The sequence below is a fragment of the Diceros bicornis genome, chromosome 1 (genome assembly GCF_020826845.1).
Source record: "Diceros bicornis minor isolate mBicDic1 chromosome 1, mDicBic1.mat.cur, whole genome shotgun sequence".
In the NCBI taxonomy this organism is placed as follows: Eukaryota; Metazoa; Chordata; class Mammalia; order Perissodactyla; family Rhinocerotidae; genus Diceros; species Diceros bicornis.
Window position 1 is genome coordinate 3,272,373 of NC_080740.1, and position 11,053 is coordinate 3,283,425.

Here is an 11,053-nt window from a genome sequence, read left to right on the forward strand (position 1 = left end):
GCGCGTGCACTTAACCGCTAAGCCACGGGCCTGGCCCAAGTCTTAGAATTTTTTAAAGAACTACTCATTTTGAAATTTTTTAAATTAAAGGAAAGTACCCTTGTTCCAACATTTAAAACGTTTACTTTCATTGAGCAGCTTAGTAGAATTGTTAACATATTAGAAAATATAATTTTAAGGCTATTGTTTAATATTCTTATTAACTTCATAGTGCAGGGGTATTTAAAATTTTAAATTGGCTTGGGGACAAACACTTGTTTTAAAGGTTTTCTTTTTCTCTCATGATGTCCCCCTACAATTACTCCCTGAAACTGAGCTGCTTTTTTTGTTACTTTGGGGAAAAGGAATGTTTTATGTTAAAAGGTGCCAGAAATATAATTTTTTTCTTGCTTTTTAATATACTGATTCTTGCTCTTTCAGAGCAGTTCATACAGTAGATTTTACAGCTGACAAATATCATGTGGTCTCTGGAGCTGATGATTATACAGTTAAATTATGGGATATTCCAAACTCCAAAGAAGTTCTGACATTTAAAGAACATTCTGATTATGTGAGGTGTGGATGTGCTAGCAAACTGAACCCGGATCTCTTTGTAACAGGTTGGTGAACTCTTTCCCCCTCCCCCTGAAGTTGATAATTTTAGTATGATATACTTTAATATTGCTTTGGGACTCTTGGGATAGAGGAGTTTAAAAACTTTTTATAAAGAAATATATTTCCATTTATCCAATTGCTTTATTTTCTTTTTCTTCTTTTGGTGATTGTTCTTATTGTCCTCCAGATGTGTTTGGAAGCATCAGGCTGCCTTGAAAGCACTAAGACAGTCAGAACTGTAATGGGGTTAGTACTCTGGTTTTCACAGAGCTTCAGCAGCCAAGAAACAAAGATAGTAGGGTTCAGTCTTAGTGGGTGCCCCTGCAGAGATTCCCAGACAAGTCAGTGGTCACAGTGGCCTAAAGACAGGAATAGTTGCAGATTCTGTGTAGTATGGTATAGTGCTTCCTGAGAAACTCAGTGGTACCAGAGAGATTGGAAGTACTGAATCTTCGTGAATATATGTGTCTTTTTAAAATTTCATCTAAGCTTTTTCTTCTTTTAAAATTTGTGTGTGAATACACACACACACACGCACATAGTTTTTGTTGTTTTGAGGAGTGAAATTTACATAATACAAAATTGACTTTTTAGGGTCATATGATCATACTGTGAAGATGTTTGATGCCCGAACAAACCAGAGTGTTATCTCTGTTGAGCACGGGCAGCCAGTGGAGAGTGTGCTGCTTTTTCCTTCTGGAGGTCTTCTGGTGTCAGCAGGTATTTCTTTTAAAAATTACTTTCATCAGTGTGTTGGTCTTGAGTCAGATATTTCTTTATCAGTTCCTTTTTGTAATTTATCAGTGTGCACTTGAATTGCATATCTAGGTTTTTGCTCAAACAATTGATAAGTGGGACAGGCAAGCAGTTATTTATCTAGTACCTAATGTGAGCCAATATACATGTTATCTCTAATGCTTTAGATGAGCCTACAAGATGGTTAGTTTTCTCCATGTTTTGCAACTAAGGAAATAAATAAAAGTATTTACTAATTTGTCCAAGACAAAGTGGTGAGTGGCAGATCTGATGTCCTAGAACTTGAGAGCCTGCGTCTTGTACATAACCCCTAAATCCAGCTCACACTCCTGCTGCTGTTCCTGCCTAAGAAACCTGCGGCAGCTTTTGGAAGACAGGCTCTTTCAGATCTAGAATCAGGCTTGTCTCTTTTTATGTGACTCTTGATTGAAATGGCCTTACCCAGCCAAGAGCTGATAGTGCTGGAGAAGGAGACAATGTGGAGTCAAAAGGGGCCTTGATACAGTTTTCAAGTTGGAACTCAGTTGTTTATTGTTATGTTGATCATAGTGCATTCTCAAAATTATAGTGAAAGAAGTAAATTGGCTTTTTTCAGTTGTCAAGTCAAAATTAATGTGTTGACATTAGAAGAATACACAAGTAGTATGTATACTTTATAGCATATGTATGGCTGTGTGTCTGGGTTTTTTTTTTCTTAATTCTAAAATCCAAATAGAAATTGGCCCGTTTTATACTCCTTTCCCCCGTACCTATTGATTTCAAAATAAGTTGATAACTTTGTCAGACGTATCCATTTTTATTGCTGTTATTTTGAGAAATGAAAATAAGTTCAAGTTGAACAGGGAGAATGGATACCTGTATGCTAATCTCCACTGTGTCACTAGCTAATTGTGTGACCTTGGGCAATTCCTTAACTTCTGTAGACCTTGAAAATGAGAGGTTGGACTAGATCAATGGTTTCAAGCTGTCATCTCTCGTGAGCTGCCACGTGTGGGGAGTGAGCTAGGGTCCAGGCCCTGTTCCCCGGTCAGGATAGGTATTTCTGTGCTCCCCTCCAATCCCTTTTTCTGTTTTACCTGCTAGACTTGTATAATATTTCGTTGAAAGAAAAGATGCTGCATTAAGAAAATTCTTTTAAACCACTGGATTAAATTGCCTTTAAGGATCCTTCCAACTCTTACAGTAAAAGTTATTGGGAAGTTTTTCAGTTTTGTTGTGATTGACAAAATTTTTAGAAAATCTACATTATTCATTTCCATGGTTATACAAAATTCCTTTTGAAGAATGATTTTATTATAATTTTCTTAAAATAAAATCTTTCTTTGGTTATACCGTTCGTTTTACTGGGTGGTTCTGTGTACTTTGCACATATGAAATGCGTCATTCGTGCTAACAGTTCTGTGGGGTAGGAACAATTACTGTCATCACTCGCACGCCCGGTAAATGGCAGAGCCGGTGTTGCAGCCAGGCAGCCGCGCTCTGAATCCCTCACTCTGCCTCCGCGCTGTGGAGGATCCGGTGAAGAAGGCTTTTCACGTCTTTAGAATTTTGAATCTGTAGGCAGAATATCAAACCCACACTTGTTTCTTTTTGCAGGAGGTCGCTATGTGAAAGTCTGGGACGTACTGAAAGGGGGACAGTTGCTGGTGTCCTTGAAGAACCATCACAAGACTGTGACATGCTTGTGTCTGGGCAGCTCCGGGCAGAGGTTGCTTTCCGGCTCACTGGACAGGTCAGCGTTTTAATTTTCCTTCTTCATCGTTACTAGTGTACGAGTGTTTGCTGCTCGAGGAAGTGAGGAAATGCTGCAGAATTTGTGATAAAATAAATATTCTGCCAGATGATTTCCATGAAAAAAATCCGTTGAGTTGAAAATAGTTTTGACCTTTTATTTACCCACATAGCAAGCTTATTTTCTCCTTTGACATAATTTATTGCTTTAACTTATGTACTTAATGGAATTTTATTGAACCATTTGAATGTTAATCTTTTAAAATAATCTATATTATTTTATAGTGTTTTTTAAAATCATTATTGTATATTCGTGTATTTTAAAATATTTATAATGAGTACATGTATATATTCTTTAAAATTTTGAACTTGATGTAAAAATTCCTATACATTAATGTGGCCCAAATATTTCTATTTTAAATAGGTATTAGTATTCCATTAATTCATATTCTAGAACAGTGCTGTCCAATAGAAATAGAATGCGAGCTACAAAATTGTAAATGTTTTAGTAGCCACGTTAAAAAGGTAAAAAGAACTAGGTAAAATTAATTTAATATATTTTGTTTAGTCCACTCTATCTAAAATATTATTTTAATGTGTAATCAATGTAAAAATTATTGAGAGACTAGAAACAAGTTAGGCATCTAATACATGCCCTGTGATACATAATAATATTTTACAATGATTAAAGAAAAATATAGTTGTACTTAACAGAAAAATATTTTTTCCCTGCCTCTGTTCTAAAGTTTAAATTTAAGTTAATTAAAATTAAGTAAAATAAAAAATTCAGTTCTTCATTTTCACTAGCCACATTTCAAGTGCTCAATAGCCACACATGGCTAGAGCTATGGCACAGTTCTAGAATTTACTTACATTCATCTATTGTTGCTCATTTTATTTCCATATTTCCTTTTTTCACTGTTATGGAAAGCCTTGGTTTTTCATCATGTTTATTAAAAAGTATACATATTTTAAAAACTAGAAAATATTTCTAATACAAAGGAATTTTTATGTAAACGTATAGCACATTCTCTGAAATAATGTTACCTAGGCAATTTGAGACTTGATTTTTAGATTTGCCCCTCAAAGCTAAGTGCAGATTGCCTCTATTTGTAGTGGTTCTCAACCCAGAGTGATTTTTGTCCCCCAGGAGATATTTGGCAATATCTAGAGACATTTTTGGTTGTTGCCACAACTTGGGGCAGAGTGCTGCTAGCATATGGTGGGCAGAGGCCGAGGATGCTTCGAGACATCCTGCAATGCATGGAACAGATGTCAGGAATGCTGAGGTTGAGAAGCCCCTTCCTGGACTTCCAGTGTACTTCTGCTGATGCATTTTCTTTACTCTCAAGTTTTATCTTCAGGTGGCAGTGGTTCATGGTCTGTCCTGGTTGCTTGTCAAAGTCTTTATACAAACATCATGGTTAGTGCTAATAAATAGTTCATTCTAAAAAGAGATTCAGTGATGAATTAGTTTGCAATTAATATTACTAATCATTGTTTTTCTTCATTATTATGTAAATTTTAATATTCATATATTGAATTTTCAAAAAATATAAAATTTGCATTTTTACTCCTTTCCAATATGATTTGTAACAAAACTTTCTTTTTTATTAGGAAGGTGAAAGTTTACAGTACAACTTCCTACAAAGTAGTCCACAGTTTTGATTACGCAGCTTCAATTTTGAGTCTTGCACTTGCAGTAAGTAGTTTTAGCTCTTTTTAGCTCTTTTTAAAGCTTTCACTTATCTTATCTGCTAAATGAAACTAAAATGGAATTTTAGGGTTTATCTTTGTATTTGAGTAAGTCTTTTTCTTCTTGCCACACTAGATAATTGAGTTAGGACAGTTGCGAGAATATATGACTTGTCCCAATAACTTAGCATGACTTTAGTCTAGGTCTCACTCCCTGCATAGTTGCAGACCAAGTACAGTGCTGTAGGCGTTGTGAGCACAGAGGCCCAGGCCCGGGAAGTTGAGGAATGTCTTCAACACTTGTAACTAAGGGTTCAGTACTCCAGGAAGGCAAGTTGGCTCTCTGAGCAAAGAAAAGAAGGGGGCAACAAAAGGAAATAGCTCCTTTTCTTTGTTGACTGCTCTTTCTGGAATTCCACTGTCAAGTTTCATGAGCTGTTGAGGAGGAGGACATTTGAATACATTATGTAGAAATTTGAAGTGGGAGAGGAAAAGCTTATTACAGATATTATTACAAAATTATTTTGTACAAATTATTACAAAATATTTTCTTGGCAAGATTGTGGAAAGTGATGCCAGCACGTAATCCCTTTTCTAATAAGGAGATGCAGAAAAAAAATTATTTTGAAAGTTTCGCAAGATGTCATTAACTGTGTGTTATACAAATTGCCAGTGATAACTTATAACAGTTATGGTAGGTTCTGTCAACAGAATAGTATCTTAGAGGGAAAAGTGATTTTGCTCTAACTTTTTGCATAAATCGTTGTTGGGCAGAGTATCTATGTCTGAATGGAACTCTTGGCGAAAGTGTGGATAAGCAGCAAACGTTATGATAAATTATGAGTTAAAAATAGTAAGAAAAAGTAAGATAAGTTATGAGTTAGGAATGGACTAACTTATTTTTCTAATTGCTGTTAGCATGAAGATGAGACAATAGTTGTAGGAATGACCAATGGAATACTGAGTGTTAAACATCGGAAATCTGAAGCAAAGAAGGATTCTCTTCCTAGGAGAAGAAGGCCTGCATATCGAACCTTTATTAAAGGAAAAAATTACATGAAGCAACGGGTATTTGTGTATTTCTTACATTTTTTTAACAGGTGAAGTTTGTTAGAGTAGCCAACCCCCTCTCTGCACATTACAGAAAGTGTAGTTCACATGGCCTTTAACTTTAGTTTGCTTTTCTCTCCATCAGATTTATCTCCAGGTTGCTAGATTGGGGACATTATTAATAAGTAATGAGAAATAAGGACTACTTTATTTATTTATTTATTCTTTATTTTTTTTGTGAGGAAGATCAACCCTGAGCTAACATCCATGCTAATCCTCCTCTTTTTGCTGAGGAAGACCAGCTCTGAGCTAACATTTATTGCCAATCCTCCTCCTTTTTTTTTTTCCCCAAAGCCCCAGTAAATAGTTGTATGTCATAGTTGCACATCCTTCTAGTTGCTGTATGTGGGACGCGGCCTCAGCATGGCCGGAGAAGCAGTGCGTTGGTGCGCGCCCGGGATCCGAACCTGAGCCGCTAGTAGCAGAGCGTGCGCACTTAACCGCTAAGCCACGGGGCCGGCCCAAGGACTACTTTATTTAATACCCAGAATCATAACAATGGTATAATGCTTTACCATCTTCAAAATAGTGTCTCTCACACACTATCTAATCTGATCTTCTAAACAACCCTGAAAAGTAGTAGAGCCAATCATGTCCGCATTTGGCATCTGAGACGAAGGAGATACAAAGAATTTGTGATTGATCCAGGATTTCGTTACCGGTAACCAGAGTTGTTGGGACTAGATGGAAATTTTTCTGATTCTTGTGTTCTTTTTCTACTAAATCATACTGCTTTCCATGTAAAGAGAATTGAAATGAGTAATATTTGCCCAGAATTGAGGTATTGTGTATGTACTGTAAGTTAAAGTCATAGGAGAGTAAGAACACACTGATGTAGCAAAGTATTCCATTTTCATTTCATCTGCATCATGGGTGTATGACCGTAAATGATGTAGTTCGGGGGCACCCTGGTGTAAAAGCATACCACTATGGAAAAGTTTATTTTAAATGAAACTCTATACAGATAATGATTTTTCCTTGTAAACTCACTTTTCAATACAGGATGACATTTTGATCAACAGGCCGTCAAAGAAACACCTAGAATTGTATGACAGGGATCTGAAAAATTTCCGAATCTCTAAGGCGCTTGACAGAGTCCTTGAGGTGAGCAATTTTTTTTAAGACTTTCTTTTTTTAGCGCAGTTTTAGGCTCACAGCAAAGTTGAGGGGAAGGTACAGAGCTTTCCCTACACCCCCTGCCCCTGCATATGCACAGCTTCCCCCATTATCAACATCCCCCACCAGAGTGGTCCATTTGTTAGAACTGATGAATCTTGTTACAACTGATGAATCTACAAGGAGTGTATATATATAATTTTTTATTGAGGTCACGTTGGTTTATAACATTATCTAAATTTCAGGTGTACATCATTATATTTTAGCTTCTGTATAGACAACAAAAGACTTTTGTTCACCAACAAAAGTCTAGTTACCGTCTGTCACCACACACATGTGCAGGGACACCCTTTTCGCCCTCCCCCTCCCCCTTCCCTTTAGGTAACCACCAATCTGGTCTCCATATCTATGTGTGTGTGTGTGTGTGTATCTTCCGTATATGAGTGAAGTCATATGGTAATTGTCTTTCTCTGTCTGCCTTATTTCACTTAGCATAATACCCTCAAGGTCCATCTATGTTGTCGCAAATGGCACAATTTGGTCTTTTTTTTATGGCTGAGTTGTATTCCGTTGTATATATGATATATATAAACCACATCTTCCTTATCCATTCATCTGTTGATGGACACTTAGATTGTTGCCAAGTCTTGGCTATTGTGGATAATGCTGCAGGGAACACAGGGGTGTACATATTTTTTCGAATTAGTGTTTTCATGTTCTTTGGATAAATACCCAGAAGAGGAATAGCTGGATTATATGGTATTTCTATTTTTAATTTTTTGAGAAGTCTCCATACTGTTTTCCATAGTGGCTGCACCAGTTTGCATTCCACTAGCAGTATATGAGGGTCCCCTTTTCTCTGCATCCTCTCCAACATTTATTATTTTTTGTGTTATTAATAATAGCCATTCTGATGGGTGTGAGGTGATATCTCATTGTAGTTTTGATTTGCGTTTTCCTAATAATTAGTGACGTTGAACATCTTTTCATGTGCCTTTTGGCCATCTCTATATCTTCTTTGGAAAAATGTCTGTTCATATCCTCTGCCTGTTTTTTGATTGGGTTGTTTGTGTTTTTCTTGAGTTGTATGAGTTCTTTATGTATTTTGGATATTAAACCCTTATAGGATATGTGATTTGCAGACATGTTCTCCCAGTTACTAGGTTGTCTTTTTGTTTTGTTGATGGTTTCCTTTGCTGTGCAGAAGCTTTTTAGTTTGATGTAGACCCATTTGTTTATAAGGAGCGTATTTTTAAAAGAATCATTTTATTACTGGCTTTGTGCATTACCATGACTCAAAACTGTGAAGATAAAGACCTATTTAAATTTGGTAAGTTGTTAGTGAGTGCCAAGACTATGATTTTTTCTTATGCTGTCTTGTCTGCTCACGTTGACTCTGAAAATATCTCTAGCCCAGTTGTACAATAAAGACACCTGAGGTTACAGTTTCCATCATAAAGGAGCTAAATCGAAGAGGAGTCCTTGCAAATGCCCTCGCAGGTCGAGATGAAAAGGAAATCAGTCGTGTTCTTAATTTTCTGATAAGGTATGTTTTATGTCTATGAAACACATGTATCTTGCATCTGAAATCCTTTGTCTCCAAATGAGAGACATTTACTTTTAGTTCGATCTTTATAGAGAACTGATGGAACAATGCAGTAAATCTATTTTAAGGATGTATTTTAAAGGTTGCATATTTTAGTAAACAGAATTTTTGCTTTGTAGGAATCTATCTCAGCCGAGATTTGCCCCTGTTTTGATCAATGCTGCTGAAATAATTATTGGTAAGTAGGTGTTAAAACTTGAAAAATCCTAGCATGCTTGCAAAGTAGAGATGTCAAATAATAAAATCAAATTTATCAAAGTATCTTGTTTTTATCAATTCTCCAATAAATATTTTCATGGAGAAAACAAGCAACAACAGTAAATCGATACATTTTAAAATGGAATAAAATGTTTACAGTGGTTTGACTTTGAATTTCTGGGACTAGGGTTATTATAATTAAAAAAATTTTTTTCTTAAACATCTACAATGACCATGAATATTTTTTAATGGGAAAATGAAAATAAGTCAACCTCCATGCTGTGTTTTCTGTAATTCATTTTTTATTTTTTTATTTTTTTTTTTATTTTTTTCCCCCAAAGCCCCAGTAGATAGTTGTATGTCATAGTTGCACATCCTTCTAGTTGCTGTATGTGGGACTTGGCCTCAGCATGGCCAGAGAAGCGGTGCATCAGTGCGCGCCCGGGATCCAAACCCGGGCCGCCAGCAGTGGAGCGCGAGCACTTAACCGCTAAGCCACGGGGCCGGCCCTGTAATTCATTTTATTTTATTTATTTATTTTTTTTATTTTCCCCCCAAAGCCCCAGTAGATTGTTGTATGTCATAGCTGCACATCCTTCTAGTTGCTGTATGTGGGACGCGGCCTCAGCATGGCCGGAGAAGTGGTGTGTCGGTGTGCGCCTGGGATCCGAACCCGGACTGCCAGCAGCGGAGCGCGCGCACTTAATGGCTAAGCCACGGGGCTGGCCCTGTAATTCATTTTAAAATACATTTATTCAGATGGATTGTTTACTTTCTGTAATTCATAAATTGTAAAATAAGTTCAGATTTTTCAATGTCTTTTTATACAATATTTTTATACTTTTTCTTAATATTGCTATTCATTTATTGTTTAGAAAGATATGTCTAGGTAATGTATTTTCTCTCTCTCTCTCTCTTTCTAGATATCTATCTGCCTGTGATTGGTCAGTCACCTGTAGTTGATAAGAAGTTTTTGGTACTTCAAGGACTTGTTGAAAAAGAGATTGATTACCAAAGAGAACTCCTAGAAACCTTGGGGATGATGGATATGCTCTTTGCTACCATGACAAGGAAAGAAAGCACTTCTATCTTGCAGCATACATCTGATGGATTTCCAGAGAAAAAGAAGATGGAATCATAGTGTCTGCTTAATAAGACTCCTAGGAACTCCTAACTTGGATTAGATTTGATTCTATTGACTATTGGAAAGAGAATCTCCTTGACACAGTATAAAAAACTATTTATAGAAGCAATCTTATGAAAGAGATTGGAATAACTATGATTGGCAAATAAGTACCGGTTTTAAGACATGGTTTTCACGTAGTATTTTGAATCATGTCATGGTGTCTTCAGCTTCAGGAGCTCAGCTGTCTTGGTCATGGTATGTGTCTACCTCGGACTAGTTGATACTAATTTTAATACAGCAGAGTTCTGTACCACCATTTGGGTAGGCATTCAGAACTCTGGAGAGGGTTTCAACTGGGAATCCTGCCAAAGGAACAGGGCTTTATTTTTCACTTCTTTCCTGGGGAAACAGCAACAAAACAAAGGTCTGCCTTGGGGTTTCCAGGCTGCGGCTGAGCTTGCCTCCCGTCAGTCACCCTGGGCCCCACCTTCTGCTGCAGCTGCTGATGGCACCGTCCCTGTCCTCAGTGTGGCGCATCCACGGCCAGCTCTGAATAATTGACACCAGTTAGACACGTATTCAGAGTCTAATGAGGCGCGCTCTCCACCCCAGGTTTTCTCTTTATGTCTTTAATCCTGACTATCCTTATCAGAACGGTGTCTACAGAGAGACCTTATTGGACCATGTGTTTTTCCTTCTCAATGTGCAGCCTTTCTACCAGGTTTTCAACTTGCTGCAGGTCAGGGGATGATAAAATTTGCCATTGCTCCATTGCACTTGTAATAACTAGTCTTTCAGCCTTTTAGACGTGTGTTTGGAGCCTATCTTGCAGCTACTCCCCCTCTGAAAGCCATTTTCTCTGATCTGGATTTAGATTTTTGTTTCTGTTCTTCACAGTCATCTTGTGTTTCAGAACTCCAAGCCAGAGTCGCATGCTTTGGAAAATAGTTGTATTTTTAAAAAGTTCAATGTAAATTACATTTTTTTATAAAGAGATTCTTATTCTTGGATTTCTGAGATGTCTTCCTGATGGATAGTCGCTGGCTAGTGACTCCTAGCGCACCGATTTCACGCTTAACTACCTCTCCCACTTTCTCCCAATTGCTCTCCCATCTCAAGTA

General features: G+C 37.1%; 1 protein-coding gene across 3 annotated transcripts in view; it reads left to right on the forward strand.

Moving 5' to 3' along the window:
* Window positions 1-10,395, forward strand: part of UTP15 (UTP15 small subunit processome component) — a 52,166-nt gene extending 41,771 nt beyond the window's left edge. For all 3 annotated transcript variants that reach the window (XM_058561055.1, XM_058560884.1, XM_058560964.1), the window contains exons 5-13: window positions 421-599; window positions 1,189-1,314; window positions 2,947-3,082; window positions 4,699-4,783; window positions 5,695-5,844; window positions 6,889-6,990; window positions 8,415-8,548; window positions 8,728-8,786; window positions 9,730-10,395. In XM_058561055.1, the coding sequence (XP_058417038.1) occupies window positions 421-599; window positions 1,189-1,314; window positions 2,947-3,082; window positions 4,699-4,783; window positions 5,695-5,844; window positions 6,889-6,990; window positions 8,415-8,548; window positions 8,728-8,786; window positions 9,730-9,947 (1,189 nt within the window). In that variant the 3' untranslated portion in view covers window positions 9,948-10,395. The remainder of the gene's footprint in view (window positions 1-420; window positions 600-1,188; window positions 1,315-2,946; window positions 3,083-4,698; window positions 4,784-5,694; window positions 5,845-6,888; window positions 6,991-8,414; window positions 8,549-8,727; window positions 8,787-9,729) is intronic.
* The last annotated feature ends 658 nt before the right edge of the window (window positions 10,396-11,053 follow it).